Genomic DNA, 14,920 nt, shown 5'->3' with positions numbered 1-14,920 from the left:
CTTAAACTGATTGCCATTTGGGATCCAATTCAGTTTGCAATTCCTCTTCAAAATAGATTATAATGCATTAAGGTGTTATTGAGAAATGTCTTCCTCTGAAGGATGTGGGATAAGCAGGACTTGACTGGATAAACTGCTTGCTCCAAGCTATCAGCTTCCACTTTCTTAGCCATAAGAATGTCAAAAAATTGGTTGAAAAAGAGAAGTTGGTGTTTAATCTTAACTCTGTCACTCACAAAGTAAACCATTTTCCCAAACCCAGCATTAGTAACTGGCTCTTTGTAACAAAAAAATAGAGCATGGCAGGGCTGAGTTCTGATCCAGCTTTTCCAAACCTCCTCCTTCCAGCCTCCTGATGGGTTTCATGGCGGTGACAGCCTTCCTGTCCATGTGGATCAGCAACACAGCCACGGCTGCCATGATGCTCCCCATTGCACAGGCCGTGATGGAGCAGCTGCACAAGTCAGAGCTCGAGTCTGGCACCGCTGCCCAGGAGTCTGAACACACCAACCAAGCCTTTGAGCTGGAGGAAAAGTCACCCGACAGCATCAAAGAACCAGAGGAAACAGGTGAATGGGCTGTGGGTGGTTTTCTCTGCAGGGGGATGGAGGGTGACCTGGTGCTTTCTTCTGTCACATCAATTTCAAGTAAATCCTAAAAGAAAAGTGTCCCCAAAGCATCCTGACTGCACCACACAGCACTGATGAGGCCCTTCCATGAACCAGATAAAACCACAATGAGCTGCTGAGTTGGCTGAAGTTAAATCAAAAACACAAAGAGGTTACAACTACTCAAAAAACCGACAGAAAATACAAACTCTCCACTAGGGGAAGCCTTTACATCAAGGCTTCTTATTTCCTTGTATATTTATGTCAGTTCAATTATTATCTACTGTGTAACTTATCATATAATAGGAATTCCCAAGGAGAAAATTCTGGCCTATTTCCAGCTGGAAGGTTAGGGATTAAAATGAATTCTCTAATCCAAAGGTACACAATCAAGCAACAATATCTCTTTACCAGCTGTCTTGCCCTCTCCCCATTTTTGAGGTGATTCCAGTGTTTCTGAACTGAAATCTCCATGCCAGCAGAGAGGTGCTGGTGCAGAAAAAGTTCCTTCTAGCCCAGCTCCTCTAACTCTTTATAATTCTCTGAATTCTTGCCTCACTCCCCTCCACATGCAGTTCAGACATTGCCCTCATTCACAAGGAAGTGTCACAAGCAGCAGGTTCAAACTTTATCCCACATTTCAAACTCGCCTCTGAGAAACTGCTCTGTGTCAAGACAACCAGTGAAAATGGGCAGAAGATCAAAAAAATTAACAATGCCAGCCTTAAAATGAGGCACTTTGGTTCCCTCAGTTTTGAATCCATTGTGTTCTAGCCTTGAAATATTAAATTACACAGGCTCAAGGCCTTTTCCTGTCCAATACAGCTGCTGCATCTCTTTTGTTCCTTGGGATCTAGGTAATTCTCATGTCGTGGCAGTTGATGAAGAGACAGTGAGAGATGAAATTGAGAAGAAACACTCGAATCTCTCCAAGGGAATGTCCCTCTGTATCTGTTACTCAGCCAGCATTGGAGGGATCGCCACCCTGACTGGGACAACACCAAATCTGGTGCTGCAAGGACAAGTTAATGAGTAAGTCTGGGGTTACACACCCACCAAACTGCAGCATTGTGCTACAGCCAGGCAGCACAGAGAAGGGAAATGTCAGTTTGGTCCCTTTCCTGGGAATTGAGCTTCTCTTCCTTAATGGGCCCCACACACAGAACCTTCCCCTTTCCTGACTCGTTAATGAAGGACAGAAGAGAATGTGGAATTTTGGATGCTAACAGCCACCTGCATTTTCCAGCCTCTACCCAACCAATGGTGGCATCATCAACTTTGCCTCCTGGTTCTCCTTTGCCTTCCCCACCATGCTGGTGCTGCTGATTTTGTCCTGGATTTGGCTGCAGATCCTCTACTTGGGCTTCAAGTGAGTACCCCTGAGCCCCCTGCAATCCAGCTCTGATCAAGGACTTGTTTAACACACTTTTTATGGATGAGAAAAATCACTCAGCAGCTGGCAAAGCCCTGACACACAACAGAGACCAGAACAGCACACTCGGTGCCTGTTAAAACTCTGCAAGTTTTTCTTTGAGGGATCTGATCAAAGCCCAGCTGAATGGACTCTGGAGATGAAAACAGGGAGCTCTAAGTGTACATGACCTGTTCTGCAGCATTGCTGTCGTGTCCTAGGAGATTGCTGTGCTCCAAAGCAGGAAATTGATTTCTGCAGAGAGCTGGTAAATAAATGCCTTTGTGACCAGGGTTGCTCCAAACCTAGAAGATTAATTCTGTGCTAGTTCTGGTGCAGATCACACAACCAGCCTGCATTGCTGTTTAATACTCAGCTTATCATGTTTGTATTATCCCAACTTCCCTTATTTTCCAGGGAAAGAGTGCTATGACACCTGAAATGATGTTTTCACCTTCAAATCCCTCCTTTAAAATTCCCATTTTCTGTCGTTTTAAAAAGCTTGGCAACTCTTTACATCCTAGTGATCAAACAGCCTTGTCAATCACATTAACATTGTCCTGGTCTAGTGGAAGGTGCCCCTGCCCATGGCAGGAAGGTGGAATGAAATGGGATTTAGGGTCTCTTCCATATTTGTGATTCTGTAATTTTTTTTCCTCATGTGCCCAGATATCTTACTCATTTATATTTAAATAATGAGCTTTTAGGGGCAGGAAGCTTTTTTTCTGATAATCTTGTCAGGACATGCAGCTCCTACTCACTGTGGTTGATAATCATAATATATTCAATTTCAATATCCATATATAAATACATATAAGGACATTATGATTGAGTATAAATTTTAGATTCTTAACTCTCAGGATGCCTGGCAAACTTCTCTGACATTTCTCATCCGTTTTCTTCCAGTTTTAAGAAGAATTTTGGTTGTGGTGCTGATCCTGCTGCCAAGGCTAAGGAGAAACAGGCCTATGAAATCATCAAGGAGGAGAGCAAGAAACTGGGCAAGATGAAATTTGCAGAGATACAAGTTTTGATCCTCTTCATTCTCCTGGTGTTGCTGTGGTTTACAAGAGAACCTGGCTTCATCCCAGGCTGGGCAACAGTTCTGTTCAACAAAAATGATACAAGGTAGTGCCACTTCTCCTCCTCCTCACTCTGAGTAAAAGTGAAATAGGCTGGGTTTTATCCAGGTGAGAACACAGCTGACTCAATACCCGACTGCTCTATTGCAGCTATGTCACCGATGCTACTGTCGCCCTCTTCATTTCAATTCTGCTCTTCATCCTCCCTTCTGGCTTCTCCAGCCAGGACACAGATGAGGAGCAAACAGGTGAGTCAGTGAAGCACCAAAAATCAGTTGTCTGAATAGGAATGTGGGAAATTCCCACCTTTTAGGTGTACAAAGGAAATTTCAGATATTAAATAACACCTCAAGCTGCTCTTCCAGCTGTGTGCCTATAAAATTCTCTGTTTCTCATCATTTAACTGATTAGGAAACTGTTATCCCAGCGGTGTTCCTGCCCCTGTTAATACACATTTGTAAAGGATTCCGAGCTGGAATCTTCAGGAGGGAGCACAGGGCTTAACAGAAACACACAGAGCTGTTGCCACACCTTTAACTCACCCTCCCCTGCCTCCTACTGTGCTTCTTGGAGCAGCTACAAGATCATTCATTAGAGCTTTTGCAAGTCAAGTTTTAAAACCTTCTGTTGCTGGCGCTCCCAGCGTTTGCTTCAGGCGATAATTCCAGAGTTTGCTGACAGAAGGGATTCCTGACTCCAGCCCAAACTCACCTCCCACCAAGAAGTTCTGCTTTCTTTTGGAGAGTGGCTTCACAAAATCTCTTTTTTGGGTTCCAGAGGGCAGGAGGAGGTTCCGGGCACCTCCACCCCTCCTGGAATGGAAAGTCGTTCAGGACAAGATGCCATGGAACATCCTCTTCCTGCTGGGAGGTGGCTTTGCCTTGGCCAAGGGCAGTGAGGTAACATTCCCCAGCTCTTCCTGGGTGGTTTGTTTTTGGTTTGTTTTTTTTTCCATCCTGCTCTTGGTGCTGTCCCAGGACACAAGAGGGCACACTGGGAGCATCAAATGCTCCTTTCCCCAGCTGCTGACCCTTGGAGTCCTGGGATCAGGACAAACCCCTGTTCCATGGGATTTGCCAATCAGGGCAGCACAGGGAACTGTGTTTCCAGAAAAGTGGCTGATTAAAAAACTGCCTCGACACTTTAAAGGTTCTTTTAAATAAAAAATTGATGCAGCCAGCATGGGGAAATGATTCACCCAGGAGGGGTCTCCAAAGTATTTCAAACCGAGGATTTATGGAAATAGGATTTAAATTAAACTGTTGGAAGAGAAATGCTAGAGCTTGATGAAGTTTCTCCTTCAGGAGCAGGTGAAAAACATCTGCAGGAAAGAGTTCAGTGCTACATGTTATTTTCCAGTAATGATTTAAGTGATGGAACAGAAAATCCATTTATTAAATCTACAGACAATAAAGAAATTCTAAAAGGCTTCAAGTGCCTCGAAATACTAGTTTAGAATCCAAACATCAAAATGAAAAAGCACATGTTTGGAAGTGGAAATATTTAAGAAATCACTTTAATTTATCCTAGAATAAATCACCAAATACTTAAAAGCTGCTGCAGAAAGCCCAGAATGAGAAGGAGGATGCTGCTACTTCCCAGGGACTGACAAGGATGAAGGGTGTGAAAAGCTTAAGACAGTTATCAAGATCTCAAGCAATGTGATGAAATTACATTAAACCACTACAGCATCTGAGAAGAGATATATATATATATATAAATATTTTAGGAAATTAATTCAAATACCTTTGCTTACATTAAAAAAAAGTGCCTCAAATATTGATCACACACAAGTAATGATCTGAACAGAGAAATAATTATTTGCTGTCAATAATGCACTATAAATGCAGGATTTTTCCAATTCTTTGGATGGGAAATAATGGAGGTTTTTGTTTAATCTACTGAACAATCCTGTCTGTGAGCCCTTTCTGTGTTTTTCTGCAGACAGCACTTTGCACAAGAACTCTCTGAGAAGGGAGGGCTGGACAGGCATGAGAACTGCAAGAGGACAGTGATGTGGCTCTTCCCCCTCCAACCTGGCCTCCCTCTTTGCTGTGTTGCAGGAGTCAGGTCTGTCTACATGGTTGGGCAACCAACTGACCCCCCTGGAGACCATCCCTGCCCCAGCCATTGCCTTCCTGCTCTGCCTCCTCATCGCCACCTTCACCGAGTGCACCAGCAACGTGGCCACCACCACCCTCTTCCTCCCCATCCTGTCTTCCATGGTGAGCCCCAGCATTTCAAAATACTCTTTTGAGGACAGTTTTCAGCTCCTTAGTTGTCAAAACTAACTGACTGACACTGGTTCCTGTATCCCATCAGGGGTACAAAACAAAAATCTGTGTGCACGTATGAGAACACACACCGTGCTTAGTTCAACCTTTCTAAAATCATTGCTGGTGAAAAGCAAAGGGATTAAATTCATTGGCAAATGAAGACTTTGCCTTCTGGCCTGACCATGAGGTCACTGCCAGCTGTACTTGGTTTTTTTTTTTTCCAATTTGTTCTGCACGGAGGCAGCACCAGCAGCAGCATTTCCTGCCTGTATTTCACCCCCACCACTGACCTTCCAGAAGTGTCTGAAGGTGAATTAGACATGACCTAATTCAGACTTCTGCATTTCCACAGGAGGTTCCTGTCCCTGGGGTAAACAGTGTCCTGCAAACTGAAAAGCTGGTTCCAGATGGGAACTGGAATGAGCTCCTCCAGAACCTTTTTGCATTGGGCACAGACTCCAGCCAACCCCTAAACCAAAGCTCTCGCCTTCAGAGCTTCACTTGCCTCCCCTGAGAATCTTTGTTCTTAGCCAGGGTTTAGAGCTGAATATAAACATTATTTCTCCATTTATACAGCAGCAACACAAAGCCCTGACCACAAAATCAATTCTTACATTTGCTGCATAAAGATGCTGGAAGTGTCCAAAGCAGCACCAAAATATGAGTGGCTGCAGTGTTTGGGGAAGAGTGAGGCTTCTGACACAGACAAATACAGTCAGATTTCTTCCAGAAGAATTTCTGTGCATTTCTGGGTATCCAAACCATCATCTCTGCTCTTTTTTTTTGTGTCCAGGCTGAAGCAATTTGCATCAACCCTCTCTATGTGATGCTGCCCTGCACACTGGCTGCGTCCCTGGCCTTCATGCTGCCCGTGGCAACTCCTCCCAATGCCATTGTCTTCTCCTATGGGCAGCTCAAGGTTATTGATATGGTAAGGAAAAAAAAAAAAAAAAAACCCAAACAACACTCTTTCCAGAATTTTCACCCCTAGGTTTGATCTTTCCTTTTCCTAATGCTGGTTCTTCTTGGGGGAGCGTTAGGAAAGCCAGTGTGCCCGGCTTATGTCACGATGTTTGTGCATTAATAGAGGGTCACACTGTGTCTAATACACTCTGAGAATCTTATAAAGGTGCTAATGAGCTCTTAAAGAACAGCCAGGGCCTCTTGAAGATTTTATAATGAGAGCTGTCAATGTCTAACTGCTTGAAAAATGCAAATATAGAGAATGAGGGTGTCCAAGAGCTCTGTCACCTGGGCACTCCTTCTGCCTGGCACATCTCACTGGATGCCCTAGTGCCTCAAGAAATCACTAAAGATGTAAGAACAGCAGTGCCACATCCCTTGATAACTTCCTTAAATTATATTTGATCCAAGAAGAAGCCCGAAGTAACATTAGAGAGAAATACCAGGTCAGAGGAGAAGTGGGTTAAAAGGATTTTGGGACTTCTAGTTTTAGGAGTCTTATCTAATGGAAACCTTTCCCTTTATACAAATTATATTTGTGAACAAAACCAACTTAAATATAATTTGGTGGAGGTGTGAAAAAAGAGAAAATCAAACCATGCAAACCATCAAGGAAAAAAAATGCTCAGGTCTTCTAACAACACTTCTCTTTCATAATTCCAGGCCAAAGCTGGGTTTGTACTCAACATTCTGGGAGTTCTGACCGTAACTCTGGCCATCAACACCTGGGCTTCATCCTTGTTCCAACTGCAAACTTACCCCTCGTGGGCAAACAAGACAGGGAACTGCCCGTAAGGAGGAGAGACAACCACGACTGTTCCTGTCAGAGCTGCAGGGAGAGCAGGACCATCACCCACAGAGGCTGTGCCTTAGAGAAAAGCCTCTTCTGGGGAAAAGGACAAGCAAAACCCTCCCGTTGATAACAGCAGTAAAATTGCTCAGTTTCTACTGAGTTTTGCCACCCCAGCAGGAGGATGAGGTGACTTTCCAGCCCTCCCACCTTTAGATTTTCTGCCTCTGCAGGGGTGCTTCCCCCCACTGCTTTTCCAGTTAAGTCTGAAATTTGCAGCAAGAAAGAAAAAATAATAAAAAAGAGAGAGGTGTGAATACGGAAAAGGAAGGAGAGAGACTCTGAGTTCCTGATTTGGTGCACAGCTCTGTGCTGTCACAGCTCTCCACCTGTATATGTGTAAATGTTTGAGGTGTACATGATTGTTATATATTCTGTGGGCACTGACAGAGAGCTGTGTGTTGTCTGGTCACAGAAGAATCACTGTCAGCCCGTCCTGTTTTGAAATATATTTATTTGCAGTCCCCTTGTTAGGAGTGTAAAAGTTTATTTTTCTCCCAGGACATTCTGCCCCGGTGTTATTTATGTCATATTACAACCTGCAAGTTCATAATAAGACATTTCCTTGAAAAGGAGAGAATCCCTGTGTCCTGAAATATATTTGATTGAATTAAAGATTTTTTTTTTAATGTACCCCTGTGTTCTGGAGTTGTTTTTTTTTTTTAATTATAAATCACTGCTTCTGTCTTTGAGGTATCAACTGCTTGTCCATGATACTTACAATAAAGACACTTATCATATCTTTAAATAATCAGATGAACCAGCATCGTTGATTTTCTCTTATCTTTAAAGTAGCAATTATGTCATTGTTATTATTACTGAGTCAAATTTTCTTGGAATGTCCAGCCCAAGATTTTCTTTTTCAAAAGCCTGTTATGTAATCCTGTTACATATCTAATGCCTAATTCTGCTGGAGCTGACTTTCAGTAGCAGATAAATTCCTAATGACCACACTGAAAAATATCCAAAGGCACTTTGCCAAAACAATCTCTTGGTGCCATAAATGAGGTGGGGTTTGGACAGAGCAGTTGCTCAACGTGTGCCCCTGAAGTTTACTCTGAAACCTTTGTTCTGTTGTTGCCTGCTTGAATTTTGCACAAAGTGCGTTTCTGAAATCCCACTCTGGTGGGATCTCCATCCTGGCTCCATGAGAGTGAAAATGAGGGAATTTCACTCTAAAATTGTATGTTCTCCTCAAAATCTTTCTTTTTTCTTCCTCTACTCTGATTATTATGAGACAATGATGGCATGCAGTGTAATTTTGATTCATAAAATATCTGAATTCACTGGCTTGGAGCAGTTTTTTTTCCCAGTTCCAAATATTCAGCTAATTCTGGTGTCTGCTGGTCATTGATTCCTCAGCACTGATGGTTCCACTGGCTGTGGAAATCACTGTCTTGGAAAGAGCAGCCTGCTGTTAATCCTCCTGTGGCTTTGGCAGAGTTTTAATTTGAAGTGAGATAGAGATCCAGCAGAATATCCACAGCTCCAGAAGGAAAGGCATTTATTCTGTTGCTAATGAGCTCCTGGGTAACAGATTTCAATCACATAATGACTTGTTCAGGTCACTGCTCCACCACTCTCCTTTCCCTTTGCCTTTACCTCTATCAAATAACACCCAAATCTCTCCAAATATTTTCATTGCCCTGCTCACCCTCTGTCTGAGGACTTAAAAATGACAAAGTGGAGCAGATGCTTTGCTGGGAGCCTCTCCCTTCTCCCTCCCTTTGTCTCCAGCACCAGGGCAGTGTGCTCTGCTTTTGTTTGCTTTTTGTTTTCTTTGAAATACTCTGGCAGACTTTACATGTCCTCCTAAATTACTGCTTAGCTAAGCAGGAAAGGTGGAATTCTTATAACATTTCCCGTGGGCCTCTCCTGCCAGCCCTTTTAAAACTGTGTTATGGTTCTTTGAAGTCTTTTCTATTAGTCTACATTATTCAGAGGCTGTGGTGTGCATAAAGTACCTGCAGGAGCACAGGTGCAATCTTTATGCCAATCTCAAGAAGAAAGGAGGGAGACATCAAGTAGCCCAGAGTGTCATGGGGCCAATGCATTAATGCTGGGTGTTCCACGTTCATTAACATGGGTGAGTGCAGGTTTATCTGCAGTGGGAGTTACTCAGAGGGTGTAAGAAATGTCCAAATTATAGAAATAAATAAGGGTGAAAATCTGTGGGAGGGAAGGGAAGGGAAGGGAAGGGAAGGGAAGGGAAGGGAAGGGAAGGGAAGGGAAGGGAAGGGAAGGGAAGGGAAGGGAAGGGAAGGGAAGGGAAGGGAAGAGAAGAGAAGAGAAGAGAAGAGAAGAGAAGAGAAGAGAAGAGAAGAGAAGAGAAGAGAAGAGAAGAGAAGAGAAGAGAAGAGAAGAGAAGAGAAGAGAAGAGAAGAGAAGAGAAGAGAAGAGAAGAGAAGAGAAGAGAAGAGAAGAGAAGAGAAGAGAAGAGAAGAGAAACCAACACCAGGACAGAAGGAGAAGTGAGAATTTCATGCCCAGTTTCTACCCTGCAGTGGCGGTGGCACTGGGCAGTTCACTGCCTTGGGTGTGTCTGAGCTCAGGACCAGTCGAGGTGCAGCTAAATATAGTGTGCTTGTGCAAAAACCAGTAACACTATTAAAAAATTTTCATAATTTTCTAAGCAAAGCAGGTAGAAAGTGTTTCTAAGCCCCATTATTACCCGGATCACCTTTGAAGGGTGGCTCCCCATTATGTTTCCAGATATTGCCCTCAAGGAGTGGCTCTATTTCCCATTGTGAGATCAAATTTCACAATCTGCTGTGAAACTGCCAGCTCAGCACCTGCTGTGCTCAGCTGGGATTCCCAGTGCAGCTCCTCAAGCTTGACACCGACTTTGCTTTCCACAAGTGATAAATTTGGTAAGGAGGAGGTAGACATGTGGTTTCTTTTTCTTTTTCTTTTTCTTTTTCTTTTTCTTTTTCTTTTTCTTTTTCTTTTTCTTTTTCTTTTTCTTTTTCTTTTTCTTTTTCTTTCTTTTCCTTTTTCTTTTCCTTTTACTTTTCTTTTTTCTTTTTCTTTCTTTTCCTCTTTTTTTCTTTTTCTTTTTTTCTCTTTTTTCTTTTTTCTTTTTTTTTCTTTTTTTCTTTTTTTTTCTTTTTTTTTTTTTTTTCTTTTTTCTTTTTTTTTTCTTTTTCTTTTTTTCTTTTTTTTCTTTTTTTTTTTTTTTTTTTGGCCTGCCTTGGCCTAAAAAAACTGCTCTGCAAAACCACAAAACACAGGTTTCCCACAGTGTGTGGCAGTGAGTAAGTGGCTGACTCCGAGTCACCTCCTCCATTCTCCCTGGAGTTATGGAGCTGTCCTGCCTTGCCTTGCACACACACACACACAGCCTCTGCAGGCACACACATGCACTCTGAGGGAGCACAGAGGCCTTAACCTGGTTAAAAAAAAAAAAACACCACAATTTCTGTGACCACACCATAAAAGCTGATGGTTTCTGGGCAGGCTCCTCGAAAAAATCGCTTACATTTGGGAAAGGCACCTGGCCATAAACACCTCAGCAGCAATTTGTAAAGTGATGCAAGGGTCACTGAAATCATAAACAGACTTAACAGGACACATGGCAATTTGAAAGCTAAACCAGGATGAAGCCAGCACATCTTTCTAATCCTCAAATTGGTTTGGAGAAACCAAAAAATTTGCTCCCAGTCACTTAAGAGGTATTAAAAGGAGCTTTGTTGTACAGCACTGACAGCTTGAATTGTGTCCAGGACGTACAGCTCAATTCCTAAACTTGCATTAAAAATAAAAGTAAATAAAGTAAATAAATAAAAGTAAATAAATAAAAGCTGCTTGCAAGGACACTTTATCATAAAATAGACATGAAATAATTCATGAATTGAAAAAGTGAAAATTATTTTCAGCAAACAAACAGAAACATGAGGTTCTGTGTTTTATTCAGCAGCTTGTGGGTGACTGTGGACCTTTCTCCAGGAGCTGGAAAAGCTGATCCACTCTTGTCCTTGAGGAAATTCCTCCCTTAGATAACTCTGGCATGTTGGCAGCTGTTTGCATCTCCCACTCTCTCTCCATTTGGTTTATTTTATTTTGGGAATTCCAATCTCTGCTCTCAATTGGCCCACTGGATTTAGTGCTTGCCAAAGCAGAAACAGGATTTAAACCCTCTGCAATGATGAATAACTAAAGAACAGAAAGCAGAAACACGAGGACTTAAGAAATACATAACTTGAAATCATCCTGGAATTTCACAACCCTCAATTTTATTTTTTTTTTCCCAACATGAGACCAATAAAACTATTTACAACTTGATTCACTGAACTTTATGGCTTGAGTTAGTAATGACCAAGGTGCCAAAGTCTGGAAATGAAGTGGTTTGGATGTACTAATCACCTGGTGTCCAAACTAACAACTGTTTAATGGAACTTAATCACTACTGTCAATGCTCGGTATTTTCCCTTATTATTTAGTATTATTTATCCTTTAATCATATTAATGCACTGAAACCATCCAGGTGCCATCCAGGAGGTGCAGGTTCCCTCCCCACGTGTCACCTGCACCAGGCCATGCCCAGGGTCCCCAAATCCAGGCCAAGTGTTGATTTTCCTTGGAAAATTCCCTTAAACAGCTGAGGAATGGAACAAGGGAACACTTTTCAAAAGCAATGCAGGGCAGCAGAGTCGAAAAAAATCAGTAAAATTTATTTAAATCACCCAAAAGGGGAAAATAAAAATCAAAACAACAAATCCAAACTAATTTGAAAATAGAGAAGGAACAGAATGATTCATCCAAGGGTTCAACACATATATTTTAATGAATCAGACCAGATTCAGCTGCTTCAAAGTTCAGATGCTGGATGCCTGTGTCAGGTATTTGTGCTCTAACAATTAATCACAACTGCTTTTGGTTGCCACTGCACTGGAAATATTAACTAGAATTGGTTAGACCATCAGGAACTTACTCTGCTTCCAATTTATCCCATTCAGATGTTTTCAGGTCCTGCCCACCCAGCAGCACTCCAGGAATTCCCTCAGTTCCCTTGGCCCCTGCCCAGTCCATGAGGAGTAGAACAACTCCAAGTTTTCCCCATCTAGGATTTTCCATTCTTTGGAAAGGAGTGGACACCTAATTTCAGTAATTCTGCTGGTTCTTGTTCCTTTCCATCAAGGAAAGGTCAGGGTTGGTTGTTTAGTTGGTTGGTTGGTTGGTTGGTTGGGGTTGGTCAGGGCTGTATTTACTTTATGAAAATAAAGCACATTTAAATGGAATTTCACCCTGTGAGACCAGCAAGGTGTGCACAGAATGCTCCAGTTAGCTGGACTGGCCCCAGTTTTCCCAGTTGCCTCTTGAGAGGACTTTAGTGAGTGCTGGTTTGTCTGGGGCACTTCAGTGACTGCAAAAGGAAAGCCACATTTCTCTTTTTTTGCTCTAGGACTCTCCTGATGAGACTTGCCAGAAAACAGAAAAAAAAAAAAAAAAAAAAGTATCCTCTTTATGTTTGTCTGTCACCCGAAGGGAGCCTGAATTTCCCTCCTTGTTCTCACCTCTGGCAATGTCACACATGAAAGGTGCAATCATAAATCACTTGTCTGCACCACAGATAACACAGCTGGACAATGGCAGCTTCCCCACACCTGCGCTTTTGCTTTTCCCCTCAGACCTCAGCAAGTGGTGAAGTGGCACAGGAGAAGCAGCAGCCCCACGAGATTCCGTGGAAATAATCCAAAATATTCTTTGCAATTCCTTTAGTGTTGTGTTTTTATCACGCTCTGTGGCACATAGCAACATCATCAGAGTTAGTTCTGAGGATTTTTAGGGTGTAGATAGGGCAGTTTTCCCCAAAAAATTATTGGCAAAAATCAATGATCACAGCCAGAGCTACCTGGATAGTCACAACAGATTGGTGGATGACACAGTGAAAACAAGCACCAATTTTATGCTCATCCACTCTCTGTTAATTTAAGATGCTCTGACTGTTGATGGATTACATGGTGCATGGACAAGACAAAAATAATTTTCTGAAATATATTCAGAAAAGACTATATATATATATACTGTTATATATTAAAATAATATTATAAAAATTATATATATATATATTCAGAATATATATATATTCAGAAAAGGCTTCTGGAATATATTCAGAAGCAGAACTGCCAGAGGCGCAGGCTCTGACTGAATCCTGGCTCCAGAATCCAAAGCTTTTCTCCCAAATGAGCACAGGGGGTGTGGAAGTGCAGGAGTTCATTCTGTATTTTGGCAGAGATACCATAAGGATTAAAAAAAAAAAAAAAATCCAAACAAACCAAAACATGCAGCTTATTAGCCTAGAAGAAAAATCTTTGCTCTGTTTACACAGTAACCACACACCTGTATCTCAGAAATATGAGACAAGTGGTGGGGAAAGGGGAGGGCACTGACATCTTTATTTTCCTCTACACCAGGTGCAGCCAGCTCTGTAATATCTCTGCAGCCACTATTTTGACTCAGTGCCACTGTTGGCCTCCTGTACCTGCTGAACAGCCCCTGCAGGGAATGACTCCAAAACATGCCCATGCTCCCTGCTCCAGCAGGATCCGCTCTTACCTGGAGCCCTGGCGGGTGCAGACACAAATCTGCCAAATCCTGAACCCAAATCCCAGCACAGCTGCAGCTCCTGCAAGTCGCAGACAGATAAAAAACACTCAGTTTTGTACTAAATTATTTTATCCGTTCATTTTTCTTGCAAGGCATCCCTGATTTTCTAGTGCTGCCAGTTTGTGTCCCATTTTTACGGGGGAAAAGTGTGGCATTGAGGAAACTTGTGCTGTCACAATAAAGACATCAGGGTAGGGGACAGAGCTGAAAATATCCCACCTGTTAAACTCCTCAAACCAAAGTACAGTTCAGTAAAATCCATTTGCGTTAATTGTAGCAAATTTGTGTGTCTGGTTTTACTGAATAGGATTGTTTGATATTCCTGGGCAAATGGAGACCAAAAGAGGGCTATGAAAAGAATAAATTATATATGAAAAGAATAATTTATAATTTTTTTAATCAGAATAAATTTCTTTTCGCTGTGAGAATGACAGAGAAAGTCGCTTTATGTTTGTTTAGACAGCAGCCACATGAGTAACATCAAGGTGCCTCCTCCTGCTGTGCTGATGGAATCCAAACATGGAATCCTGGAGTTGTTTGGGTTGGCAAAGACCTTTGGGATCACCGAGCCCAACCGTTAACCCAGCACTGCCAAAGCCACCACCAACCCCTGTCCCCAAGTGCCACATCCACACCTCTGCTAAATCCCCCAGGGATGGTGACTCCTCTTTCAGGGAAGAGGTTTTTTGCTGAGATCCAATCTTGCTGAGGCTGTTCCCAGCCAGACCATGGGTGGAGATATCCAGCAGGACTGGCCCCAGCTCTGAGCCTGGGGAGCAGCTCTGGTGACCAGCCCCAGCTGCCTGGGACTCCATCCACCACCGTTCCTTGGGCTCCAGCCAGTGCTCCACCAACACTGCACCCATCCAAGCCGTGAGTTTCCCCAGGAGAATCCTGTGGGAAGTGGTGTCACAGCCTTTCCTGAAGTCCAGGCAGGCTCATCCCAGCCTTTCCCTCACCCACTGAGGGGTGACCCTGTCCCAGATCAGGTTGGTCAGGCAGGACCTGCCTTTGGTGGAGCTGTGCCAGCTGTGTGTGATCACCTGGCTGGGCCATCCCTGCCACGTGATGGAATTCCAGAGGGTCTGCTCCAAACCTGTCCTGGTCAGGCTGGAATTCTCTGG

At 42.9% G+C, this 14,920-nt stretch overlaps 1 protein-coding gene across 1 annotated transcript in view; it reads left to right on the top strand.

Annotated features, from left to right (window-relative positions):
* The window catches only part of SLC13A2 (solute carrier family 13 member 2), a 12,704-nt gene extending 4,593 nt beyond the window's left edge, over positions 1 to 8,111 (top strand). Inside the window, exons 4-12 of the mRNA XM_083875145.1 lie at positions 349 to 569; positions 1,466 to 1,640; positions 1,855 to 1,977; positions 2,926 to 3,147; positions 3,252 to 3,349; positions 3,879 to 4,000; positions 5,165 to 5,326; positions 6,171 to 6,308; positions 7,004 to 8,111. Coding sequence (XP_083731271.1) covers positions 349 to 569; positions 1,466 to 1,640; positions 1,855 to 1,977; positions 2,926 to 3,147; positions 3,252 to 3,349; positions 3,879 to 4,000; positions 5,165 to 5,326; positions 6,171 to 6,308; positions 7,004 to 7,135 — 1,393 coding nt within the window. The 3' untranslated portion in view covers positions 7,136 to 8,111. The remainder of the gene's footprint in view (positions 1 to 348; positions 570 to 1,465; positions 1,641 to 1,854; positions 1,978 to 2,925; positions 3,148 to 3,251; positions 3,350 to 3,878; positions 4,001 to 5,164; positions 5,327 to 6,170; positions 6,309 to 7,003) is intronic.
* The last annotated feature ends 6,809 nt before the right edge of the window (positions 8,112 to 14,920 follow it).

This window comes from Zosterops lateralis, assembly GCF_965231275.1.
Source record: "Zosterops lateralis genome assembly, chromosome: 19".
Lineage (NCBI taxonomy): Eukaryota > Metazoa > Chordata > Aves > Passeriformes > Zosteropidae > Zosterops > Zosterops lateralis.
This window is presented reverse-complemented; position numbering and strand designations above follow the sequence as displayed.